Raw genomic sequence first — 27111 nt, forward strand, 5'->3', positions numbered from 1 at the left:
CTACTCTAACTTGTCTCTTGTGTTCTCTACTTGAATTGTTTTATCCCCTGTTCTCACCGTAAGACCAATTCCATTGCAAGTGGAATGTGAATGTATGTGGGGGTAACTGATTTCTTTCTCTCTCTCTCTCTCTCTTTCTGGATATGGCCGGTAATTTATCCATTTGTTTGATTTTTTTGTTTAATAATCAGCGTGTTGGTTTTCCATCACTGTAACAAAATACCCGAGATAAACAACTTACAAGGAGGAAAGATCATCCTGGCACATAGCTTCAGAGGCTCCCACCTGTGGTTGCTTGGTCCCATCACTTTGGGCCTGTGGCAAGGCAGAATGTCATCTGGTGTACATCTGATGTACACATGGTGGCCAGGAAACAAAGAAAGATAGGAAGATGCCAGGATCCCAATATCCCCTCAAAGACACACCCTAAGCAACCTAACCGCTTCCCACCAGACCCCACCTCTTAAAGGTGACTCTCCTCCCAGTAGCACCACCCTGGGGACTAAGCCTTTGATCCTGGGCCTTTGAGGATATTACTGATCCAACCTAAGCAATCAGGTTTTTGCTTTCTTGACATTTTATGTATCTTTATTCTTTTCTATGAATAATGTTTTTAATCTTTGTAATCTTCCTGGGTTCAATCCTTGGAACAAAAAAAAAAAAAAAAAAACAATGCTGATGTGTAAGTCTCTGCCTGCAGCAGAATGGTCTCAGAAATCAGGGTTCTCTGTCCTGAGTCAGGGCACAACTTGGTTGCCCTTCCCTCACCAGGGATGGCACTCAGCAGGCAGACGTGAGAAGCCGCGTGACACAGATCACCAGTATGTGCAGAGAGGATGCTAGTCTTATGCTTACTGAACATAATTTCATACAAGAACAGACCAGCCAGGCATGGTAGCGCATGCCTGTAATCCCAGCAGCTCTGGAGGCTGAGGCAGGAGGATCTTGAGTTCAAAGCCAGCCTCAGCAATGGTGAGGCACCAAGCAATTCAGTGAGACCCCGACTCTAAGTAAAATACAAAATAGGACTGGGGATGTGGCTCAGTGGTTGAGTGCCCCTGAGTCAATCCCTGGTAGATGCCCCCCCAAAAAAAAGATCAGAATGGCAAAGGATCTGCAAGAAGACATGGAAATGGCCAAAGGCTATATGAAAACTTTCAACAGAACAAGGTGTATTTAGGTGGTTTGTAACTGAAACTGTGCAAGCCAACATACTTGGCTTGTGATTTCAATTTTAGAATAATTAAATTGCTATGGCAATGAACACTTTCCATAAGAAATGAACTACCTCTAAACATTAATTTGTAAGATACATGATGTTAACCCAGAATAGGTGAAGTTTCAGCATAAAGTCACTGTCACAGGTATGAAAGCAGGATTTAAACATTTTTGCATGATGTGAAGTTTTGAAATTTAACCAACACATTCTTTCTCTGATGGCTTATGGGTGGTTTCCTACAGGAGAGAATAACTACTGGTGTATTCTATCTTCATTTTGTCTTTGAGGCTTGATAGTTGCTTGCATATTTATCAAGCCTAATGATTTACATATAGTATTGCCTACTATATCATTTCCCCCTAATAAGGGCAAATGCTAATGACGATTAATAACCCATGCCACTAGGAAATAGTGTTTCTGCTTTTGAATGGAAATAACCTATTTAATACAATGTATTAGAAAATATTTCATAACCAAGAAATATTATGTGTGTGTGTGTGTATATATATATATATATACACACACACACACACACATATATACATACAGGTACATATACATATAAATTAATGTAATGTTCACCTTGCCCAAGTTTCACTACAAAAATTTGAAATAAATATCAAATCTTAAAGTATGTTCCAGACACTTTTGAGCCCTGCCTTGACCCCTTTGTGTCGCTTCACTGTTCTCAGAGAAAGCACTTCCCTCGCAGTAGGTGTATCCTGCTAATCAGTTTTTAACAACTGCAGCAAATACATGTGTTCATATTTAATATCTTGCAGGATGGTTTTGTTAAATGGTGTCACAGTGATCATTTTGTGACCTCTGTTAGCCCTGTTTTTTGAAGAGTTTTCAATTAATTGACTTTAATATTATTACTTATGCATGCATTTTCCATAGAGAAATATTTAGGGTTTCCCCCTTTCTTTCAAGGTTTATATCTTTGGACATTCCCTTGGAATGCCTAACTTACAGGGAAAGAACTTCTTCAAGATAAAAGCCTCTCAAGACACTAAGGTGGAGTTTTCTATAGTTTCACTTCATAAACGACAACTATGTGCAACTCCCATGTTTATTATGAGAGGAAAGTTACAATATACTTGGAAAATAAAATGGAGAACAAATCAAAACCACCACAACAACAAGCCCAGAGAGGTGGACCTCTGGAGAGGCTTAGGAGAGCTGGTGCCCCATCCTGAGCACAGGCCAAGCGTGGGGAAGATGGATGGGTGACATATGGTGGCTGCAGGTCCCATGGCTCCCGGGGAACTGGGGCACCTTGCTCAGCAGTGTGAAGGTCACACAGCAGGCGCGTGCCTCAGCTCCCTCAGGAGGAGGACCTGCTGATGTAACTCCCCACTGGCCTCCCAAGTGGACCCAGTCGCCAGGCTCTAGGAGGGGACAGCTTCCTGGACTGCTGTGGTGCAGATTCACTCACTGGGAGCAGAGGAGGGAAGCATAAGGTTGCTCTGCCCGTCTGCTGGACTCTGCACTGGGAAGGGGGCCAGGCAACACAAGTGACGTGGATCCTGACTGCTGTCTCCTGCATGATCCCACGTCGGCTTTCCTGAAGGCTCACCCCTTCTGCCTGCCCTCCATTCACTGTGCTCTGCTTCCCCTTTGCATGCTGCTCTACCCTGGGGTCCAGCAGCTGTGGGTTGACCAGCCTCCGACACTCACGGGACTTTCAGCCCTCAGTGCTCTGCAGTCTCCTTAACTTGAGTGCAGGACACTTGTCCATGTGCCCATTGTGGCTCACACCAGTCAACTGAAAACCTCCAGGTGCATCTTCAGGTGAAGCTGTTCCTGAACCAAGCTGTGGATCCCAGGGGAGGACACTACTGGTTTTCTAAGTGGACTGCAGGGCAGGAGGGATCCCGGGACAGGTTGGGGCTGCAGCGCTGAGTCTTAACACAAAGGCTACCCCTGGTCCTTCAGCTTCATTCATTCACCCACTCACTGTGCATGGAATGTTGGACTCCCGGCCCTGTTTTAGGGGAGAAATGGCATCCTCAGAAGGAAACATAAGTGCCTAATTCATTTTAAACTAAGTACTTGGTATTTAGGACATCTCAGCTTTTATTTCTGCCATTCCTTGTCAATATCATGTCCCTGCAGGATGGTTAGTGGATTAAATTCCTTAGATGTCATGTGGGTTGTGAGGGCAACCAGTTGCTGCTGCTCCCTTCCCTGTGCCAGGTCCACATGATGAAGACAGAGGGGAGACTCCTGGAGGAGAGTGCAGCTTTCAGAGGGTTGGAGGTGTGATTTTAGGTCCACTGACATTGTTAATATTGACAGTTCCTCTCTCTGATTTCAGCACTGAGTGCTGGGTGAGCCAGTGGCTCCCAGGATTCAGGAGCAGCTTAACCCAGCCATGCACAACTTCACTTCCCTGAGATCTGAACTTGGGATTCCACCTCTGTTTGGGAAAGTGGCTCAAGGTGCATGTCTTATCCAGCAGCCTGGGACAGTCACACAGGTGTGGTGGAGGTAAAGTCACAGCCCTCCCTGTTCGTAGGTGAAACTACCTGCTAGACATGCATGCAGGGAAGGAAACTTCATGGAATCAAACTTGAGCACCAGGTTCATCCTCGTGGGGCTCTTTGGGGACACCAAACATGCCACCCTGCTCTACACGGTGACCTTCATCATTTTCCTGATGGCCCTAGCTGGGAATGCCCTCCTCATTCTTATCCATTCAGAGCCCCGCCTCTGGACCCCCATGTACTCCTTCATCAGTCAGCTGTCTCTCATGGATCTCATGTACATCTCCGTGACTGTGCCCAAGATGCTGGTGGCCCAGGTCACAGGAGACCACACAATCTCCATGGCAGACTGTGGGATCCAGATGTTCTTCTACCTGACCCTGGCAGGAGCTGAGTTTTTCCTCCTGTCGGCCATGGCCTATGACCGGTATGCTGCCATCTGTAGACCTCTGCATTACCCTCTGCTGATGAACCAGAGGGTCTGCCGGCTGCTGGTGTCCGGATGCTGGCTCCTGGGAACGCTGGATGGCTTGCTGCTCACCCCCATCACCATGAGCTTCCCCTTCTGTGAGTCCAGGAAGATCCTGAGCTTCTTCTGCGAGGCCCCTGCCCTGCTGAAGCTCTCCTGCTCTGATGTCTCTCTCTACCAGCTGCTCATGTACCTGTGCTGTGTCCTCATGCTCCTCGTGCCCAGCCTGGTCATCTCCAGCTCCTACACCCTCATCCTGCTCCTCGTCCACAGGACCAGCTCTTCTGAGGGCCGCAGGAAGGCGCTGGCCACCTGCTCCTCCCACATGACCGTGGTGCTGCTCTTCTTTGGTGCGGCCGTCTACACCTACATGCTCCCCAGTTCCTACCACACAGCACAGCAGGACGTGATGGCGTCGGCCTTCTACACCATCCTCACCCCCGTGCTGAACCCCCTCATTTACAGCCTGCGCAACAAAGACGTCATGGCGGCTCTGAGGAGCCTGGTTGAGTCAAGGGGGCACCTCCGGTGGGTCGTGAGAGGAGCGTAAGAGGGAGTGCCTAGGAGTGAGCTGCTTCTCCCCTCTCCCTCCTCTTCTCCTGATCTGTCCTCTCAGCTCTCCTTGGGGCTCGGGGCCCAAGGTGGCACCCTCCCACAGTCCCATTCTCCTGCCTGCAGCTTCTCCTCCATGCTGCTTATTTATCTTGTTTATCTCAGTGTATTTTACTTCTTAAAATCCATTAAACTGGGTAGTAGTAGCTGACCTAGTGGCTTTTACTAACCTCTCTCCATCCTGGGTTCACGGGGCATATCCTCTGAGACCTAGGTGCCAGCTTAGCCCTAACAGAGACTCACTGTGCAAGATCCAGACCTTGCAGAGCTCTGGAGGGACATTGGCTGCTCCCTCACTCTCAGCTGCCCTGTAAGCCATCGCTGACCTGTGACAGCCTCAGGTGCCCAGCAGTCTGTCACCACGGTAAGTACAGAGGAGCACAGTTTTCACAATGTGGAAAGTGAATGACCAAAAAAGTGGGGTCCTCGTGAGAATAAGGCATACTCCATTATGTGTAGTATGTTGAAATACACTTTATATTTAAAAAGAACAAATTTTTAGAAAGTGAGCCTTATGGTATTAACACCAGTGGTTTTAATACCATGTGACCAAAAAACTACTCAAAATGTCATTAATATTGACATCCAGGGAGATAATAGGCTCATCTAATTTCACAGGACATAAATAAAAGTGGTTCCATACATAATTCTCTGAAATGTATACTACTGTAGACAATGGTGCACTGTATTTACAGTGAATATGAAAAGTGTCATGGAGGAGGATGGGAATTTAGGAAATTTAGACTCCTCTACAATTTTCTTTTCTCTTTTTATATTTTTTGTAGCAGGGATTAAACGCAGAGGTGCTTAACCACAGAGTCACATCCCCAGACCTTTTTATTCTAAATTTTGAGAGAGGTTCTCACTAAGTCATGCAGAGCCCTGCTAAGGTGCTGAGGCTGACTTCAAACCCATCATTCTTATGCTTTAGTCTCCCAAAACAAGCTTTTTTCTTTGATACTGGGGAAGTCAATAAAATGATTTTGGGCTTGTGACCAGCCTGTGCCTCCTCTGCCAGGTGTCATACTGCCACGGGCATGACTGTGTGTCCACCAGCAGCAGATCATGATTGCTCTCAATACCAACAGAGTCTGTATCCAGTGGTTCTGGGATGGAGGAGGTGGAAGGCAACCCATCATCTCTGACTGAGGAACAAGGTGATGGAGTCCTGAGCTCATCAGTCATGCCAGGTGGCATGCTGGTCTCACCATTTACCATCGAGGAAGGGGAGGTGGGTGCTTCTAACTGACCATTAGTTCTGCAAAGTATCAGGGGAATTTGCCTGAATTGGGGAAAAAAGGGATCATCGGTGAAGAAAGAGGAACTGATCTAGAGGCGGTTGGAATTCTGGGTGTAGAGTGAAGTGATCAAACTAACTAGACCAAAGGAGCCAGGCTGCCCCAGTGAACACCAGCGCTGTAAACCATCCTAACCCCATCAGGACCTTGTTCATATCACCACACTTACTATTGCATTACTGGTGTCATTGGGAAGTCCTGTATCCCCCATCCATCAAATCTATGGGTTTTTATTTGGCTTTTGTATTCTTGGTTTTTAACAAGTGCTTTGTTTATTGGAGAGCAATGTGCACAGGAACACTGAAGACTTTGTTGAAGCTGCTGATGGTCAGGACTCTGGTGTTTAGGTGGAGAAGGGAAAGGGGAGGATTTCCATCACCCTCTGAGTTCCAGGCACTGCCACTTGGCTAATGGAGAGCTGTGTGACCTCTGGGAGCCTGAGACTTCACATCACTCTCAAGATGAGGAAGAGAAACTTCCTAATCAAGTTCCCCAAGGAGGACGCTGGGCAGCTGCACAGGTGGCCTGAGCGTCTGCTGCCCTGGAATTCCCGACCTTAGGAGCCCACCACATGCCATCAAGTGTGTGTGCGTCCACAGCCACTGTGTGTGGTCTCTTGAGATGTGCTTTCCCTGGCTCTACCATGGCACCTGCAGTTGATCCCTGTTGTTAAGTACCAAGGATTTGTTGATTTTTATGTGTAGGATTAAATTGCATGACTATACCATTATTTCTTAATACCTCCTATTGTTGATGAATATATAGTTGTCTTCAGTTTTTAGCAACTCAGAGCAGCAGGTGTGATTCCAGTTCATCCTCCACAGAGCTCAACCTTCTTCTGTTAACAGGCTAGGGTTTGATGGAGAGGAAATCGACATTTGTCTATCATGTCTCTCTCACCTGTCATCTGCAGTTGGGTATTTATATTAAGCAACAAGTTCGTCTGCACTGTTGCCTATTCCATTAACATCTCGGAACCTTGAGCTCTGGATGAGTTGTACGTCACAACTAGTTTTTGGAATTATCACAAGATCATGAAATGTTCTTGAAACCTGTGTTTTTTTGCTGAAATGTCCCATGCTACAGTCTCCTCAGAACAAGGAGATGTTAGTTTCTTTATGTGGCAAGGGCACCAAAGTTTAATACACAGCATGTAGAAATAGAAAAATTGAGAATGTTTAATCTCTTTAACAGAAAATGTGGAAGAAGCAATTATTGATTTCTTTAAGAAAGGTTAGGTGAATTATATGTCCACCACTGTTCCTAACTTATTTTGTCACCATTTAAAAATCCCACCTCAAATGTCATTCAGGTAGTGTTTTTCCTGCTTAGACTGAGAGTGACCTTCTGAAGTGTAGGCCAGGTAAACAAGTCCTTGATTGTGTCTAGCATCTACACGGAGGTAACTAAGCATCAAGACAGACTGGGCAATGGTCAGCTGCTCCTGAGACCACTCTGAGTTGTTGTTAACTCGCTGCTCTCAGTTTCCATGACAATTGATTGTGGCAGTCCATAAAGCACATGATGTAAGAAACAGCCAAAACTGTACTGGTGAGTAGCCTCTGCATCCTATGCTTCTCCACCTGAGATTCTGTGCATGTGACAGAGTCTTAAGATGAGTGTGGGGGAGTCGGGGTAGGTTGAAGACCGATGAGTTTTTCCAGGAAGCCATGTTTTGTCAGTGTCACACCAATAAACATCTCAGAATGTTGGTTATATTTACATGTTCATGTGAGCATGTTTATATAAATGTGTAAAGTTTATACAAAGTTATACAACATAAGTATGCATATAACAGAAAATTCCGGTTTTTCCCTGAGACAGCCATATTAGCCATTCAACTCTACATTTTACTCTCCCGCTTCAGAGCCCCAGGTTGCTCTGCCGCACAGGAGCTGAAGATCCTAGGGACAAAGACTGGCTTCTGAGCACCAGGAAATGATGGTGGACTAGAGGGCGGCTGCATTTCATGTTGCTCCAGGACGCAGGATTCAAAAGAGGAGATAGTGAGAGACTTGGGACCAACTCAAAGCCACCGGGTGAGTCTTTCCCATTGGGGAGGCGTCCCGGATGGGGCGGTAGTCCCGGAACGCAGGGAACTTTGTGAAGTAGAGCTGCCCAGCGAGATGCCCCCCCACCCCCGCTGGAGCGGTAAACATGGACAACTGGGATCATCGTAGAGGTGGCTGCTCAGCACAGCGATTGGACTCGGAGCAACCACTGGGGCTCCGGGCAGCTGCCTGAGGAGGAGCTGCGTGGCGAGCTGTTTGGACTCAGAGCGATCGCTTCTGAACACCAGGGGGCTGCCCGGAGGAAGAGGAGGAGAGCAGCGAGTTGCTTGGTCTAGGAGTGACTGCATCAGAGCTACAGGTGGTTGCCAGAGGAGGAGGCGAGTGGTGAATTGTTTGAACTCAAAGCGACCGCTCCTGAACACTGGGAGCCTGCCCAGAGGAGGAGCGCGGCGGGTCGCTTGGTCTAGGAGTGACTGCATCAGAGCTACAGGCAGTTGCCAGAGGAGGAGGCAAGTGGTGAGTTGTTTGACTCAAAGCGACCGCTCCTGAACACCGGTGGCCTGCCTGGAGGAGGAGCATGGTGGGTCGCTTGGTCTCGGAGCGACTGCTCCTGAACACCCAGGGGGCTACCCCGAGGAGGAGGAGGAGCAGGGCGAGTCACTTGGACTCGGAGTGACTGCCTAGGGCTATGGGCGGTTGGCGGGAGGAGGGGACGCGAAGTGAGTTGCTTGGACTCCTAGTGACTGCGTCGGAACACCGGGTGGCTGTCCGGAGGAAGAGGCGTGTGGCGGGTCGCTGGGTCTCGGAGCGACTGTACAGGGCTCCAGGTGGCGGCTCAGAGGAGGGGCCGCATAGCCAGGTCATTAGGTGCAGAGCAGGGTCCTAAGACCTAGGCAGCTTCTTGGTGGAAGAGCCGCACAGAGACACGCTTAGGGCGGAGCGAAATTTCCAGGACTGCAGGCAGATTCTCTGAGGAGAGGCAGCCTAAGGAAACTCGTCTGCGAAGGGTGAGGCTCCCAGGCCCAGGAGATAGGTCCAGGCCCTTGGGAACGTTGCAGAGGAAGACAGCCCAGCCCAGGTGGTAGTTGTAGATTGAGGGGAACCTCTAGGAGGGGAACTGACCGGTGAGACCTCCCCACCGGGTGAGTCTTCCCCGCCGGGTGAGGTTTTACCACAAGGATGGTAAAACCAGAGACACAGGCACAAACAGGCCTTGCCTCAGCCTGCAGCCTAGTTCCCCTTTGGATGACCATTGGTCAACAAGTGGAGACACCTCTGCCCTCTATCAGGGAATATACCCCACCTGAGGGTCACCACCCCTAGAGAGGCAGTTTCCTTGTGGAGCACAGCATTATCAACTTCCTCCAAGACTTCAGGCTACTGAAGGATAAGAGGGGATATACTAGCAATCTTCAGGGACATTATAAGTCAATAGAGGAAATCTGCAATATCTTAATGATCCACTGATTCCTGAACAATATGAGAAAACAAGGGGAAAAAATGCCCCAAACAAATCTAGATGTTACATCAATAAAATCCAACAACAGCATGGCAGAAGAAATGACAGAAAGGGAGTTCAGAATGTACATAATTAAAATGATCAGGGAAGCAAACGATGAGATGAAAGAGCAAATGCAGGCATTGAATGATGAGATGAAAGAGCAAATGCATGCATTGAATGATCGCACCAATCGACAGTTAAAAGAGCAAATACAGGAAGCAAAAGATCATTTCAATAAAGAGTTAGAAATATTGAAAAAAAACCAAACAGAAATCCTTGAAATGAAGGAAACAATAAACCAAATTAAGAACTCCATAGAAAGCATAACCAATAGGATAGAACACCTGGAAGACAGAACCTCAGATATCGAAGACAAAATATTTAATCTTGAAAACAAAGTTGAACAAACAGAAAAGATGGTAAGAAATCATGAACAGAATCTGCAAGAACTATGGGATATCATGAAAAGGCCAAATTTGAGAATTACTGGGATTGAGGAAGGCTTAGAGAAACAAACCAAAGGAATGAACAATCTATTCAATGAAATAATATCAGAAAATTTCCCAAATCTGAAGAATGAAATGGAAAATCAAGTTCAGGAGGCTTATAGGACTCCAAATACACAAAATTACGACAGACCCACACCACGGCACATTATAATGAAAATTCCAAATTCAATTTTTTAAAGTGAACTGTATTCTTCATTTATTTATGGATTGTTTCATCTCCAACTTTGAAAGTTACATTCTTAAAAGTTCAAGTAAGTACTCAAATCAGGGAAATGAATGAGTATATCCCACAATATCATAATATTAACAGCCTTCTCCAGGATAGCTTCATCAGAACAGTCAGTGTATGCATTAGTATTTTAACATGGTGTGGATCTGTTTGTTTGCATGTGGCAGTATTCTAAGAACTCTCACTGCTATATTTTTCACCAAACTTGAAGCCAAATATTATTCCTGTGCTCTAGGAAGAGTGGGCAGAGGATTGGAGGGTCCAGGGTAGCTGGACCCATGTGAGATCCAGCTGTAGTCTACAACCCTCACCACCCAGCTTTTGGGAGTCCAAGGGCCTCTGGGTCCTGCCCAGGGGAAGTGAGGCTCACTGCACAGACTTGGGACCCTGCAGTGTGACCCAATCCTGTGAGAAGAGGAGGCTCAAAGATTTGACAGGGATGTTCCCCAAATCACTTTTCCATTTCTTTCTGAATATTTCTGATGTGCAACATGCCCCTCATGGGTTTTAATATCCTAACTGGATCCTTAAGCTGGGAGGTCTGGACCTCTTTGCCCTTCAATCAAAAGAAGACTTGGAATAACGGCCTCCTTCTCTGTTGGCAGCATCTTGGGGCAGCAATTCCGCAAATCTCTAATACTTGTGATAATGGTCACTATCTGCCATCAAGAAGTTCTTGACCTTGAGTGGTGGCAACCTCACTATGAGTTACCAATCCTTTTGATAATTGTTCTACAGTTTGTCTAATCACAGATAAGTTAACCTCCTGGGATCTGTAGACCCTGAAATATCCTCTGTTGGCACAATCAGGCTGGTGCACATGACTGTACCTGCTCACTAGGCTTTTATTTCAGCCTGTGGCATGACATTACCCAAAGCTTTCTGAGTGGCCCAGGTGGAAGCTCATGGACCTCACCACCTGGATGACCAACCACACGGGGTGGGCAGACTTCATCCTGGTGGGACTCTTCAGTCAATCCCAGCCCAGCTCTGCTTTGTGTGGTCATCTTCCTGGTTTTCCTCATGGCCCTGTCTGGAAATGCGCTCCTGATCCTCCTGATACACTCCAACACCCAGCTCCACACCCCCATGTACTTCTTCATCAGCCAGCTGTCCCTCATGGACATGATGTACATCTCCATCACTGTGCCCAAGGTGCTCCTGGACCAGGTGCTGGGCGTGAGTACCATCTCGGTCCCTGAATGTGGGCTGCAGATGTTCCTCTATGTGACATTAGGTGGTTCAGGTGGTTCAGAACATTTCCTTCTGGCAGCCATGGCCTATGACCGCTACGTGGCCATCTGCCATCCACTCCGTTACTCTGTGCTCATGAACCAAAAGGTGTGTCTCCTCCTGGCATCTGGGTGCTGGTTCCTGGGATCCGTGGATGGCTTCATGTTGACTTCTGTCACCATGACCTTCCCATTCTGCAGATCCCAGGAGATCCAGCACTTCTTCTGTGAAGTCCCTGCCGTGCTGAAGCTCTCCTGCTCGGACACCTCACTCTACGAGACGCTCATGTACCTGTGCTGTGTCCTCATGCTCCTCATCCCCGTGACAGTCATCTCAGGCTCCTACTCCTGCATCCTGCTCACCATCCACAGGATGAACTCAGCAGAGGGCAGGAGGAAGGCCCTGGCCACCTGCTCCTCACACATGATGGTGGTCACGCTCTTCTATGGGGCTGCTGTCTACACCTACATGCTCCCCAGCTCCTACCACACCCCACAGAAGGACATGGTGGTGTCCGTCTTTTACACCATACTCACTCCAGTGCTGAACCCCTTAATCTACAGTTTCCGGAACAAGGATGTCACTGCTGCTCTGAGGAAAATGTTGAGCGTGGGACCTGTCTTTCAGGACATGGTGAAGTAGGGAATTTTGGTACCATGGTTTCTTCTCCTTATTTCCATATCTAAGTATCTTTTATTTTTGTAGCCATTAAAATATATTGACTTCTTAATTTCTTTTGCAGATATTTTGCTATTCTATTCCTCTGTACAGAGTATACTGGTTTTGTATGTTGATTCTGTAGCCTATTACTTCATAAATTTGTTCATTATTTATAACATATTTTGGTGGAGTTTTCAGTTTTTTTTAATGTATAAAATGATATCATCTACCTACAGTGATAACTGATCTCCTTTTCTCCAATTTGGATGCTTCTTATTTCTTTCTCCTATCCAATTGCTCTGGATGGATCTTACAGTACTATATTAAAGAAAAGTCATGAGAGGGATCATCTTGTCCTCCTATATTTTAGAGTAAAGCTTTCAAATTTCCACATTCAGTATGATGTTAGCTGAAGGTTTGTCTCATATGCTGTTGATTATGTTGAAATATGTACTTTTTACCTCTAATTTGTGGAATTCTTTTCTTTTGATCATGAAGAGAAGTTGAGTTTGTCATGTAATTTTTATGTGCCTTTGAAATAATTATATAGCTTTTATCCTTTCTTTTAATGTGATATATCACATTCATTGTGTATTTGTGTATATGTGTTGAACATAACAGTTAATGATATTCCCTGGGAAAGATCCCATTTGATCATAATGTACAATATTTTAAATGTGCTCTTGAGTTTTGGTTTGTTAGTATTTTGTTGAGGATTTTTGCATCTCTGCAATTTGCATTTGTGTAATTTTATTTGTTTTTTTTGTGTGTGTCCTTTCCTGGATTCAACATTAGAATAATAAACATCTATATTATAATCAAATATTATGACTTCATGTGTCTCCATGTTTGCTTTTTCTGTCCAGCATTAAGTGAGAAAGACTCTGCAGTTCAATTTTCCCAGCCTTACAAGCTGTGACCTTCACAAACTGGCTTCCTGCCCTGATATTCCACTTGAATATGGGGGAAGTATGGGCAGTTTTGCACATGCCTGTCAGTCTAGTGAGTGGGAGGCAGAGGCAGGAAGACCACAAGTTCATGGCCAACCTGAGCAAGTAAGCACGGACCTGAGCAACTTAGCAAGACCCTGTCTCAAGAGTACCATCTGGTGGGAGGTCCATGGCAACTAGGGTAGCTGCTCTTTGCCACAGGACCTCTGGAGGGATCCAAAGTCAAAGAGTGACAGCCATCTTCTAAGTGTCCCGATCAGAACAAAGTTCAAACCAAGATTCAGCAAGAACTTTGTTCAGCTTGGCATGGTTTACCGTAAATATCCAATATCAGCCAAACAAAATGTGGTCTGCCTGTGTATTCTGATGCAATCAATGTGGTTTAGAATTTTGTGTAATACTTTTGATTGAATTTCTCTGTTCTTTCTATTCATTTCTTTTTCAGAAGTAGTAATTATATTTTAAATTTTTGTTGTCTTCCAAATTAAATGTTTTCCTTTTAATATTTTGAATTTTGTCTTATTTTACTCAAGATTTTAAGTGTCTTTTTCAAATTATTAAATATGTGCAGCAGTTTTGTGATTTCAGTTATTCTTGACATAATTTTATATTTTCTTTTGTATTTAAACCTAAAGTTTGCTGACGTATAATGTTAACTTCAATTTTTGTTTTCTATTTCTGCTTTGATACCTCATATATTACATTTGGATTCTATTTCACAAGACTATTACCTGATATTCCCTTTCTCTCTGAAGGAAACCATGTTTACTCTCATGTCTGTGCATTTCTATCCTGCTCTTGCTAACTTTCTTCTCATATTTCCTTCAACGTTTTTACATTTGATTTTGATGTTGCCTGAAGTGAAGTATCTTACACTTTAAAGGAGAAGGTTTTTATTCCCAGCCATCAAGGTCTATATTCAGAAATTAGTTTTGAGATGCATTTTTGCCTCCTGGAACTGCTGTGCGTGGACCTTCCCAGGACGATGGATGGGCTCTGGAGCCCTGGGTCTGCTTCAGCTGTCCATCACTTTATGCCTGGGATGAGCCCGGTTGTCTTTATCTTCTACTTTGTCATTAAGCATCCAAACCCACATTTTAAATTTGTCTCTGTGATGTAACGTTTCTTTGAATTGTTCAACCTCCTCTGTTTTTAGTTTTGTAATGGCATGTGCAGTTGTGTCAGACTGGCAAGAGTGCTCTTTGGCTCTTCTGGCTCTCTTCTGTCTCTGTTTTGTCTTCACAGCTGTCACGGGGAGGGCTGTGCAACAGGCACCCGGTAACCCCGATGCCATGAATGAACAAACCATGTGCCTCGCAACTCTGAGGACATGTAATCACTGAACCACTGATCAGGGTTCATGGGCCATGAATTAAACTCTCTAGTGAAAGCATTGAAAGGTACAGGGAATTTATTCATTGAAGACAAGGGAAACATTTTATTTTCATTCTTTCAACTTTGCCAAGTCTTGGGACTGACCACTAAGGACTGTGAGGAACAGTGCCCTGGAGACAGTTTCTTCTCATCTCCTTCTTTCTTTATGGAAAAAAAAAACTTGTTGCATGTTTTCTCCCCAGATCTACTGTCGGTGCCCTACTCATATTTAAATGAGAGTTACTCAAGGGCTGAGGAAGGTCCCCAAGACAGGCATGTCTGTAGGTGGCTTTTGGCAGGGACTTTCATTTTGCCCAGCTTCACTGCTGACCTGCTGCCTAGCTGGGTAAGCTGCTCACCTTCTGAGACAGAAAGTAGAAATAAAAATAGAATAGATAAGACTAGAAAAGGCTCAGAAGGGGTAGGATGACCGAGACTTGAAGGGAGTTTAAGTTATGTGCGACTGTGGAGCAGCACGAACTTAACACACACAGATTGTCAACTCCAAGAACACGGAGCTTGCATTGCAGAATTTCCAGGCTGTGGCACACACACACACACACAGAGTCTCACACGCACTGTTACACAATCACACACACACACACTGTCACACACACACTCACACACACTACTGTTTTTATGACTGTGTGGAAATCTCTTAGCATATTTTATTTACTATGCCTTAGCAGTGGATTTAGAAATCCCTCATATTGAGAGTATAAAATTAGGTCGAGGAATATGTAGTGAAGTATCACTGTCAAGAAATCCTACTGATTAATTATCACATTTGGTCAATTTACGTGCTTGTGAGAATCAGAATCAGTCTTAATGAAACCATGACTAGGTAGAACTGAAATACACAGGTTTCTTCATTTAATGAGACTTGATGTAATTGCCCCGAGTTTCTAGGACCATAAACTGAAAATTCCAGAGGGAGGTATTAGTGAAGGAGATCCTCCCTCAGCACACCAGGTAGTTTGGGGCCATAGACTGGACAATGAGATATGTGACTTTTGGAAAATACTAGTGTCAAAACGACCATTATGTTTCAGAGAAGTGAAAAAGGATTCTCAGTAAAGTACTCTGAAAATTTAATAACAAGTGAGGAACTGCATTCATATTTCATTTTGTAATGTTTCAAAATCTAATTGTTTAAAACTTTAGATGCAGAAAACGAAACTAAAAAACCAGTACACAAATGTATTAGTAAAAATCTACCTAAATTACCAGCAAAGGCAATGAGTAAAATTCCAATAAAAATGAATTAGGAACTGAAGAAAGAAAGAAAAAAAAAAACCCTTAGGAGAATAAAGAGAGATAAAGGATATCAAATGTTTTTAATTAGGGTCTTGTGTTGGTCATAGAAAAATCCCAGGCTGAGCATGAACACTATAAAATCAAAGAAACAAAAGACAATTTAATAACAGGCATCAACTCAAGGTAATTCTTACATTGTGTAAAGGGTACTGTTAATTTATGCATTATTTAGAAAAATAAAAATATGTGAATTTAAATAAGAATCATAAATATTTTATTTTAGTGAGGAAGAATTACCAGGTGATCTCAAATACAAAATAATAGCTTTATGATGAAATGCACCTGACACGCTCACCAGGGTCTGGTTGTCTTAGTTGCTGAATCAGAGAGAGGAGCCCGCAGACGGGCATTGGTGTTGTGGTGAGTTAGGCATCAGATCAGCTGCTCCCGGGGGAGGCATCCCACATCCCTGCAGGGAGGCTCTGTCAATATAAGATCTGAAAAGAGATGGGTCCTTCTCATAAAAAATGGACTCACAGCTAGAATGAAGGGATTGCTCACACAGATATTTTTCTCAGTGTTTAGACAAGAAAAATATGACTAAGAACAATATTCAAAGTAGGATAAAATCATTACACAAATTTTGCTATGTGAAGTACTATGGTAAAGTACTATGAAGTTCTGAATTGTTCTCAAGGATTGCTACTTATGAAAGTTTTATTGACATGAGGTCGCATGCACAATTATGATACTTGTGGACTGATGATTCTAATCCATATCTGATATCTTTTCTAAACAATGGCTGCATATATTTACATATAGCATGCATTAAAATGTATTTTGAAAATGAGAAATCAAACTTCTACAGTAAATATTTTAATTTATAAGTCATAGTGGGATTAGAGTTGCTTTTATTGCTTCTTTTTATATGTCTTTATCATATTCACAAAATTCATTCATACTGCAAAGTATACATAATTTTACAAATATAATTCAATGCAATTTTAAACAAAGTAACCATGCAATATCATTGACCTAGACTTATTGTCGTCCTTATGTATGAAGAACCAGAACCTGTGGGTATCATTCCAAAAGTCAAAATCCGGGGGATAACCTGCCGGCTTCTGTCCGAATGCCAGCGGTTCTCGCAGCACTGCACTCTGAGTCGAAGGAGGTAAGCGGTCAGGTGAAATTCCTCCACCGGGGAACCAGGGAGTAAGGGAGAAAGGGACTTCGTCAGGCCACTCTGCGCGGGGCAGTCCCGGGCGAGGCGGTGGGCTCCTCAGCAGAGGAGGAGCTCAGCCACAGGCCACTTGCGCTCCGCTCTGCCATCCAGCCCTGCCTGCTCAGCCCTGGCTTCTGGTTTCTCCTGCAGTACACGGTCATCCTCTGCTTCTTGCTCCTCCACGGCCACCCTCAGTCATAGTAACTGGCCTTGTTTTCCTTTATGAAGCACATTGTCTGAAGACACCAGACCCTGTGATCGATTTCTTCATCTATTCACTTATTTCCCCATGGGCTTCACAGCAAAGCACCTGGCTCAAGAGGGTCGATTTCTAATGAATGGAGACAGGTCCCCAGAGTGTTCCACAAGTTTTTACACCATTTGGCCACATTCGAAGCTTAATTTCCAAATGAACACCTCCAATTTCCTTTCCCCTAACGGAGGTTTGGTGTCTTGTGCCTCTCATGTTCTTGATTTCTTTTGAAGTTTTCTTCCTTTGTGGGAAGAGAAAAAAAAAAAATCAGTATTCTGGTGCACTGTCTGCTAAGTCCAGTGTCCCAGTGAGTATTATCTAACCAATGTGTCTACCAAAGCTTTTTCACCTTCCCAAGAAGCAATGTTTAAATAATAGCCATTTCATGAACTTCTCACTTAGATCCATGTCTCTCTCTCTCTCTCTTTGATACTGGGGATTGAACCCAGGGGAACTTAGGCACTGAACCACATTCCCAGTCCTTCCTAATTTTTTATTTGGAAACAGGGACTCACCGAGTTGTTTAGGGACTCACTAAATTACTGAGGCTGGCTTTGAACTCATGATCCTCCTACCTCAGCCTCCTGGGCCACTGAGGTTACAAGCATGTCCACCGTGCCCAACCCAGCTCTATTTTTCAGTGAAGGTAATCTCTTGGTATTTATTCTTCATGCCCAGATGGTTTTGAGGATCACAATGATGGACACATGTGGGGCAAATTAGTAGTGATGGTGATTTCAGTCCCACCAGTCCTGTGACTCTCAGTGCTTTGTGCTGACAGGCAGCAGGGCTGCTACCCTGTGTTCCCCCTTCTTCTGGAAGAGAATCCTCTGAGGCGGGGGTTGTTGTAGCCACTGATCAGGTAAGAGCAGAGATGGGGTTGCTAGGCTTGTTTCCTTCCTTAATTTAAGTTCGTGAAGGCAAAGGAAGTGGGCTCAACTGGTCTGTGCTCTTTAAACATTATGTCTTCTATGCCAAAGTATTTCTTCAGTCACTCAGAGAACGATACACAGTCCAAAGTCTCACTTACTGAAGGTTACACTGAGGGCACATGACTGTTGGCTCTGGGATACTCTCCATCCTATGAATTGCTAGTAATATTACCAAATAATGCACAATAATATCCGCTTCTTTTGGAGAAAAACATGTAGATAAATGAAAGATAACACTTTTTTCAGCTTTTAATTCCATGTATATAAACATGACTGAAAGTATAATCTGGAAGGAGCATGTAAGTATTCTAAGTGACTGTGTGAGTTTTTCTGCTGGGAATGCCAAGGTTGCAGAGTTTACAGAGCAATTGCAAGACATACTGCAAAACCCCTTTGGTCTAAACAGCAGACGTGTATAGGACAGTCATTGCATCCTGTTGTTCAAACAACAGTGCTTGTCCTCTCAAATTAATTCCAGTAGAGTCTTTCTCAAAATTTGTACACAAAATCTTCTTTATCATTATGTGGAACCTGATGCCAAAAACCACAGGAAGGACCAACCAGACCTTCCCAGTTGGCTTCATCCTGCTCGGGATCTCTGAGTGGCCCCAGCTGGAAAGGACTCTCTTCTGGGTTGTGATCTTCTTGTTCACCATGAGCATCCTTGGCAACTCCAGCATCATCCTGCTGTCCTGTGTGGACCCCCGTCTCCACACCCCCATGTACTTCTTCCTTAGCAACCTCTCCTTCTTGGATCTCTGCCTCACCTCAGCCTCTGTGCCCCAGATGCTGGTCCACCTGTGGGGGTCAGACAAGAGCATCACCCACACAGGGTGTGTCATCCAGCTGTGTGTGTTCCTCTGTGTGGGAGCTACAGAAGGTGTGCTGCTGGTGCAAATGGCCATTGACCGCTACGTTGCTGTCTGCCAGCCACTGCGCTACACTGCCCTCATGCACCGTCCACTCTGTTGGAAGCTGGTTTTCTTAGCCTGGCTCTCTGGCCTGATAGTGTCTCTGGTCGAGTCTTCCACCATCTTCCAGCTTCCTTTCTGCCCCCATCACCTCCTGAATGGCTTTCTGTGTGAGGTGCCCGTCCTCCTACGCCTGGCCTGTGGAGACACCTCTGTCAATGAGTGGCAGATGACCATCACCACTGTCATCTTCACCATGGTGCCTGTGGGACTCATCCTGGCTTCCTATGGCTGCATAGCTCAGGCTGTGAGGAACATGAAGTCAGAGGAGGGAAGGAAGAAAGTCACTGCTACCTGCTCTTCCCACCTCCTCGTGGTCTTCATGTTTTATGGGACAGTGGCCATGGTGTACACTGACCCTAAGAGCAACTTTGCTTCAAAGAATGGAAAGTTTTTCACCTTCTTCTACACTGTGGTTACACCCCTGTTGAACCCTCTTGTCTACACACTGAGGAACAAAGAGGTAAAGGATGCTTGGCTGAGACTGATGAGAAAGTGGGTCAGCCTATGGAAAAGCAAATAAGGGAGGATTTGAATCCAAAAGGAAGCTCAGTCATGGACAGGCACATTTATTTCTAAAGGGAGTCTCTGAAATATGAGGTGGCTTTAGCTCACACACTGTCGATTATATCTTATCGTTTACCTCTATGATTTCATAAGTCATCATTTTAACTATATGTACAAAGTAATACCAGTGTATGGCACACAAAAAATGTTCAAATTTTATGTGCTAAGAGAAAACTGAACACGACCTATCTGATTGAATTTTGAGGAATATGTTATTGCTAACACAACATCACAAATATGCACTGAACATTCTGGAGTTAGAATCCCACCATGACTTATTTACTAGCTGAGAGATGGAAATAGTCTGCGGGGATTCCTTGTGCTTAGTATATGTGAAGCTTTTCCTTTTTAATTTGATGTAAGAAAGCTAGCTGGTGCACAAAGAAGTGATTCTGCTTGCATTTTTTGCTATATGTTAAATTAATTAATAGATTCCAATTAAAAAACAGAAGTGTATCCACAGAATATGACAAAAATCTGCTCTAAAATTCCAAGGGTCTGTACTGTTCTTCACCTGTACTGGCCTACCAAATGTTCTGAGCTGTGTCCCTGGAAGCCACTGTCACTTCAGACACATCTGGATCTACTGGAGCATGGGGACCAAGTGACTGAGAAGTTTGTGTGGCACCTTGGACTTGTGGCAGAACCTGCTTTGCTCTCCTCCTCACAGAGTCAGAGGCTTCATGGCCACCTGGTAAATGGGCTGAATCAGCTCACCCCTGTAACTAGTAGGTTGTCTTCAAAATTCAGAGGGGACTCCTGGCCAGCATGGCTCTTTTCAGTTATAGAGGAGACCAGATGCAACAACTTGTTCTTCATGTGAGAGGGCAACTCTCATGACCCAGACCACCATATCCCTAGCTGTTTCCCTGATGTGTAAGACTCTTGAGCTCTGTTGAATTTTATCCAGGCTCTGACACACAAATGATTGCCAGACAGTCAAGAGCAGTTGCTCCTTGGTTGGTCCATTCAGTGTCCTGTTTTGACCCATTGCAAGTCTCGTAAAGGTGTAGGTGATCAAGGTCACTGCTAAAAATCATGAATCAATGCTGATATATTGATATGTTTCTGAGTTAGGACACTGAGGGTGTCTACTTGGGCTTTCCATCTGAAAGAAGACTGCTTCCGGTGCTCTGTACTAAATTATACCGGGAAAAAGAAAAGGCAGGGTCAATAGCTGTGCACCAGTGACCAGAAAAGTGCTATTTGTTGATGCAATGAATCCATATTTGGCACCCAGTTAAGCTTCTGAGAGTACACAGGCATCCCCTAGATGTCTTCATCAGACAGCAGTGCTGAGTGAGAACGTGGTGAGAATGAGCACCGTGTCCCTCACACACTTGGTGGTGGCACCCACTCTGCAGCCTCCTGGGAGTCAGGTGTTGCTCCTTCTTCACCAGAGTTGTGTGAGGAAGTAGTTCTGGAGGTGCTGCCTGAAGTTCCCAACAGGTGGTCTTCATGCACAGGCCGGGCAGCCAGGGAGGAGTTCCACAGGTTGCTGTGCATGTTGGTCCAGTGCTTTGTTCCAGATCTGTGAGTGCAAGGAGTTGAACGTTAATCCATCACATAATTTCACAACCTCTTATTTCAACTGATTGTCCACACACCGTTTCAGGTCTCCTGAGTTGGTGAGAGTTCAGAGCCTTGCCAGAGAGCCCTGAAAGTTCTGATTATTTTATTTTCCTCAGTGCACAGTCATCCTGGAAGAAGAGATATCTTTCTGAGAGGCAGGGCAACCATTAACAGCTCCTGTATAGCTTTGGCAGGGCAGCAGTGGCCTTTCCCAGTGGAACACAATCTCTGATTCACTAGGGATTAAAGTTTGCATATTGGTTCAAGTGAAGAATGTGCTGTGAAGCTGTGGCTCTTGGGTTTCATGGATCCATGAAGACTTGTTCACTCAGTTGGAACTCATGATTGTAAGTTGGTACTGATGGGTGAATCCTAACACAAGGACAGCAGGAGCCAACCCAAGGACAAGGAAGAGATTCTGAGGTCAGTGTGGGTCATGCCCAGTGTGTCTGTGAAGGTGGGCTTGCTGACGCAGCCTCCTGCTCCCTGCAGTGAGGCTGCCATAGAGGTGTGTGAAGCAGGAGGCCTGGGCGCTGATGGCGCTTCTCCTGTGGCCATGAACTTTGGCCACATGTTTCTGAAAGACACATGGAAAGTGGAACAGGGGATCCTTCCAGGGAGATGTCCACATCCACTGTTCAAGATGGCGATCATTCTTTTTTAACTTGCTCCTAGTTAACCCCAAAGAGAAGGGATACAAATGAAGTGAATGGATGTTAAACAATAAGGAGTTTGGATATGATGGTTTTGAAACTTCTTGACAATGATGAACACTAGGCACAGTAAGAGACCTCACTTTTAGAAGAGTCTGCAGAGGAACATGGACTTTGGGTCCACTGGGAAAGAGCCTTTATCAATTGTTATTAGGTAGTGTGTCAGTGAGATCCCCAAAGGGTGCCCTGTAGAATCCTCCTTCACAATTAAACCTAATCAATCACTCTTGAAATGACTGGAGGCTACCCAGGTGGGAGAACTCAGACACAGTAAAGACCTCATGGAGCCAGTGTTTACTCCCATCCAAAGGGAAGCTTTACTTGGATCCTGAGACTCCAGATGGGCACCATCCAGCCTACTGAGGTTGCCCTTCATGGTTCTTTAGCTGAGTGTTCTGTGCTTTTCCTAGCTCTTTGCTTTTCTGTGCTTCTGTTTAAGACTCTGGATGTGTGACAGCATTTTTACCAGTTGGAGCTCTTCTTCCCCATCACTCTTTTCCTGTTCTTAGTGCTCCTACTTCCTCCATGAAAAAGACAATATGTGACTTCATTTGACTTAGAATCTGCTGAGAACTGTCAATCAAATGTTGTGTTTGTCCTTATTTCTCTTTGAGTGCCACCAAGACCCATTTGTTACTAAGATTTAGTGGTGAATTTTTTTTCATAAGTAACTCCACTCGAACTTGAAACAGCATTTTAGATAAAAATACCACAAATGGAAGTGACCACAATTCTGTAAGTCCTACTAAGTGAAAGCCTGCCGCATCTATTTCCTGCCACTCCGACACTTGACACAGTTCTGTTGGAGTAGAGGATCCGACACTTGACACGGTTCTGTTGGAGTAGAGGACTCAACACTTGACACGGTTCTGTTGATCATCCTCCCTCTTGGGGGCCACAGGCATACCATGTCTCCATGTGTAGTTGCTTTTTAGTATTAATAATCAATATATCATTAGAAACTTATTGCAAAAACATTGGGAAGGTTTTACTGTATTGGGACACAAAATAGTACACAATAAAAATTTAGCAGTAATACATAGATAAAATATATAAAAATAAAAAAATTGTAGCTATGCTCAAGTTAAAAGGAGCCTGTGATTGCTTTGGTATAATAATTTCTAAATATAGATGGATAAAGAAGCATTCCTCTGAGCTTGGATGCGGTGTTTAGCCTTTGTTGCTTTCCTAGTTTTAATAATTGATTCTAGAGATACTTTACATAATAAAAATATTTAGGTTAGTCATAAATATAATTTGTGTTTTTCCTATGTTTAGTCTAATTCTTTGAGAATCAGAATAAGATTGTAGTTTACCATTATATGAAATGGAATAGACTAAATATTAACTATAAGTTGATTTCTTTGCCCTTTAATAATAGTAAAAAATTTTCCCTGTTAAACAGTGGAGTTCATGGTGGGGGTGGTTTCTCAGAAAATCTAGTGACGTGTTTGTTCTGAAGGTTGAAGGCTGGCAGATCATGGTGCCCTCAGTTTAGCTGAGAGACAAGGTTGTTTTAGTTTAGCTGGGAGACAAGGTTGTTCTAATCTAGCTGGTAAATAAGGTTGTTTTGGTCTGGGCTGTCATACAGAGGGGATGTGTACTTTGAGAAGAAGCATGGATTATACTTTTGAAGGTTTTTCTTATTTTAAACTAACTGTAAAATGATGTAATCATTACTAAAGAAAAATATTTATGAAAAGGCTGGCAGAAAAATAAAGATTCAGATTCAGCCTCAGAACACTTGGTGTCTCTGTCTGCTGTTTCTCCACCACGCTGACGCCTCCCATCCACCTAGGACCCCTGACCCCTGCTAGGGCTGGACCCCGACCAAAGACAGAATAGATTTTGACTGCTGAATAACAAGGGGGTACTTTGTACACCCTAGTCACTTATTCAGATTTTCACAAAAACTGAGTTTTGGGAGAGACTGTGGATGTGACTATGGATGTAGAAATTTCAAATCTTCCATCTGATAACCTCGTGGTAAACTCATTAGTGAACTCATTACTCACAAACTCATTAGTGAACTCATTACTCAAAACTCATTAGTTTTGGTTTTCTGCTTAGCTTTACTTCTGCTTACTGATCTTTCTACTGTAAGTCTTTCCACCTAATAAAACTCCAGTTCTGGGAAGTGAGGTTTGAACTGTGTTATCACACAATCCCAAAGAGGTATTTTTCCAAAAATAATTTGCATTCCTACAGGGACTGGTATGTGATCCCAGCCCCTGAGAGAATGTGGTTCCTGTTCCTAGGCCAGGCGGGGGATTCCTGTGATGGCTTCTTACATTCACATAAACCCTGTAGTCATCCAGGACTGATACTGGCAATTCATTTTCCACTCTCATCATAAGCAATGTGACTCAGGGAGGAGGAAACCTCAGTCCCAGTTTAAAAACCAACAGTTTAACTTCTGAAAGGAAGTTCTCCACCCTGTCTTATGTCCTAAATCCTATTCAATTCCAGGTTTAATTAGGGCTTGCTAAGTTAGCAAAAAGTGCTACATGCCATGATTCAGAGTTCCGATGCTCCCAATAGTGTAAACCTTATACCCTCAGGAGTAGACAGAGCTGGACTCGTGCTCATTTGACAGAGCAAACTCTGGATATGGCATCAAACTCCTAGGATGGAAGAACACCTGTCTTAGGGGGAATCTTCTGCTTACATCCTACAGAAGTCCATGGTCTTCCATGCTATTGCATTGGATCAATATCTTGAAATCAGGGGATGAGTACTTTTTCTCACAGGAAATGCACTTCTATTGGTACATTAGAGAAGGGACTTGTGTGCTTTGACCTGAGCATGGTTGGCTGCTGGATCAGGTGGAAACACACCACAAACTCTGATCCTACTTTTCTGTTGGCGTGTCTCCATTTTCTAAAATGTTGAAAGACTGAGTTGTCATTCATAATATCAAAAAAATTAAAAGAAAATCTAAGACTTTGAATTGACTTTGATGTAAATATCGATCTGCACAGATGATTCAGCAAATCCTGGTGCATATCTGAATTGACCTCTTCTATCCCTGGGCATTTTCTACACTCCGGCTTTGTACACTAGATGCACTAACACAATTTGGGCTCCTGTAAGTCCTTACTCAGAAAACGGAACTGGAACATCAGAGTAACTTGAGCATTAGCTCAGGAAACTCGTTTGATTCAGTAAGTCAGGCCCAGTGACCTCACCTGCTGTCAACCCGCCTAGGAACTGGCTTGTGAAGTCATGCTGCTAAGACTTGCCCCTGCACCCAAGATCCCAACCAGGACCTGTGCCTCTGGGGTCCCCAGTCTCAGCCTTCACACGGCCAATTTCACCAAGGTGCCAGATGTTTTTGATCATTCTTTTTTTTTTCATATAATTCTAACCATGGTTATTTTTGTAGATACTCTTTATAAAGTTAAGAAAGTGTCCTTTTCTTACTACTTTTCTGAAGATTTTTATCATGAATGGGCATTGAATTTTTTAAAATTTTCATTCTTTTAATTTCCTTTGTCAAATTAGTTGTACATGTAAGTAGAATGCATTTCTACATTTTGATAGATCATATGTGAATGGAGTATAATCTCACATTTTCACTCTGTTTTAAAACATTTAAATGTAGGTCCCCCAAATTCATACTCTTAGTAAATCTTTCCATATCCATTTCTGTGAAGGTGATATTGTCCCTTGATACAGAGAATTTTTAATATATATGCATATTTATATATAATTATAGATGGACACAATACATATATTTTATTTTTTTATTTTTATGTGGTGCTAAGGATTGAACCCAATGCTTCACACATGCTAGGCAAGTGCTCTACCACTGAGCTTAGAGCTACAGCCTGTTGCAGAGAATTTAATAAAGAAACTTGATCATATTGACTACTTGCTGGCTTGTGAATTAAGACAGCATGTGTGTTAAAGAGTGGTAAATCGATAATGAATCAGTAAGCTGCCATTCTTATCAGATGTATAGTAATGTAAGTCTATTTGCAGTGAATCTAAAAGAATTTTAAAGGAGGCACAGTGGCAAATGCTGTTTTTTTCTTTGTTTATAGTACATGTGAAGGAGAGAGGAACATCAATGAGTAAAAATCACTTCATAAAGGTTAGTTTGAAAGTGAAGATCATTTCATCAACATTGTTCATTTCATTATCAGATTTAACCTGTACATTAATTAACTGAAGCGGTGAGGGATGAGTTGCTGAATGTACCTGAGGCAACTCTGATGTGGACATGGATGTGTATGCACAAATAGTTCATTCTCTTACATTCACATGACCAAGTTGGAATATGGTGTGCAGCTACTGAAACTGGAATTCATGTTTCATGACGTGGCTCCATTTAGTGTGCTAAACTGAATAATTTTTCATATTTTCATTTTCTTTAATGTGTTCTGAATAATTTGGTGATCCCAGAAAAGATCTCAGTTAAATATGGAACCACAAACTGAAAATAGATTAAAATCATCCCTGATTTTATATGTGAAAGAAATATCTGAATACTTAGCTACTGCTCCAATCGATTTTTTATTTTAACCTGATTCATTCTTTCTTTCTTTCTTTCTTTCTTTCTTTTTCTTCTCTCTCTCTCCTTCCTTCCTTCCTTCCTTCCTTCCTTCCTTCCTTCCTTCCTTCCTTCCTTCCTTCCTTCCTTCCTTCTTTCTTCTTTCTTTCTTTCTTTCTTTCTTTCTTTCTTTCTTTCTTTCTTTCTTTCTTTCTTTTTTTACCATGGGGAAGAGATGTGCATTCTTTCAGATCAAATGTGGGATTCCATAAATCTTTGTACCAATATTTAATTATTTGCATCTCCTTTGCCACCAGCTTTTTTAGTATAAAACATCTTCAAACACAAGTTAGACATCCAACAATTTTCATCAAGATGGACACCTCTCAATAGGACTGGTTTTGCAATTTAATTTCTTTCTAACTTAATACATTAAATTTAAACATAATTTACTTGGCCACCTCATCTCATGAAAAACTTTGAACACCACTCAATAGGATTCAGCAAGCTTTAGTTGTAGAGGAAATGCATGTCAAGGTGGAGTGTGCAGAACTCACTGGGGTTTTCTCAA

At 43.6% G+C, this 27111-nt stretch overlaps 2 protein-coding genes and 1 pseudogene across 2 annotated transcripts in view; all 3 read left to right on the forward strand.

Annotated features, from left to right (window-relative positions):
* LOC124986462 (olfactory receptor 2T3-like) overlaps window positions 1-4727 on the forward strand; it is a 68562-nt gene extending 63835 nt beyond the window's left edge. Inside the window, exons 2-3 of the mRNA XM_047554813.1 lie at window positions 3655-3712; window positions 3925-4727. Coding sequence (XP_047410769.1) covers window positions 3655-3712; window positions 3925-4727 — 861 coding nt within the window. The remainder of the gene's footprint in view (window positions 1-3654; window positions 3713-3924) is intronic.
* Window positions 4728-11243: 6516 nt separating this feature from the next.
* On the forward strand, window positions 11244-12213 carry LOC124987249 (olfactory receptor 2T29-like; annotated as a pseudogene).
* A 6531-nt stretch (window positions 12214-18744) lies between these two features.
* Window positions 18745-19716, forward strand: LOC124986463 (olfactory receptor 2H1-like). Its single transcript, XM_047554814.1, has one exon. The coding sequence runs from the start codon at window positions 18745-18747 to the stop codon at window positions 19714-19716; it is 972 nt and encodes a 323-aa protein (XP_047410770.1).
* Window positions 19717-27111: the final 7395 nt, after the last annotated feature.

The sequence above is a fragment of the Sciurus carolinensis genome, chromosome 6, assembly GCF_902686445.1.
Source record: "Sciurus carolinensis chromosome 6, mSciCar1.2, whole genome shotgun sequence".
Lineage (NCBI taxonomy): Eukaryota > Metazoa > Chordata > Mammalia > Rodentia > Sciuridae > Sciurus > Sciurus carolinensis.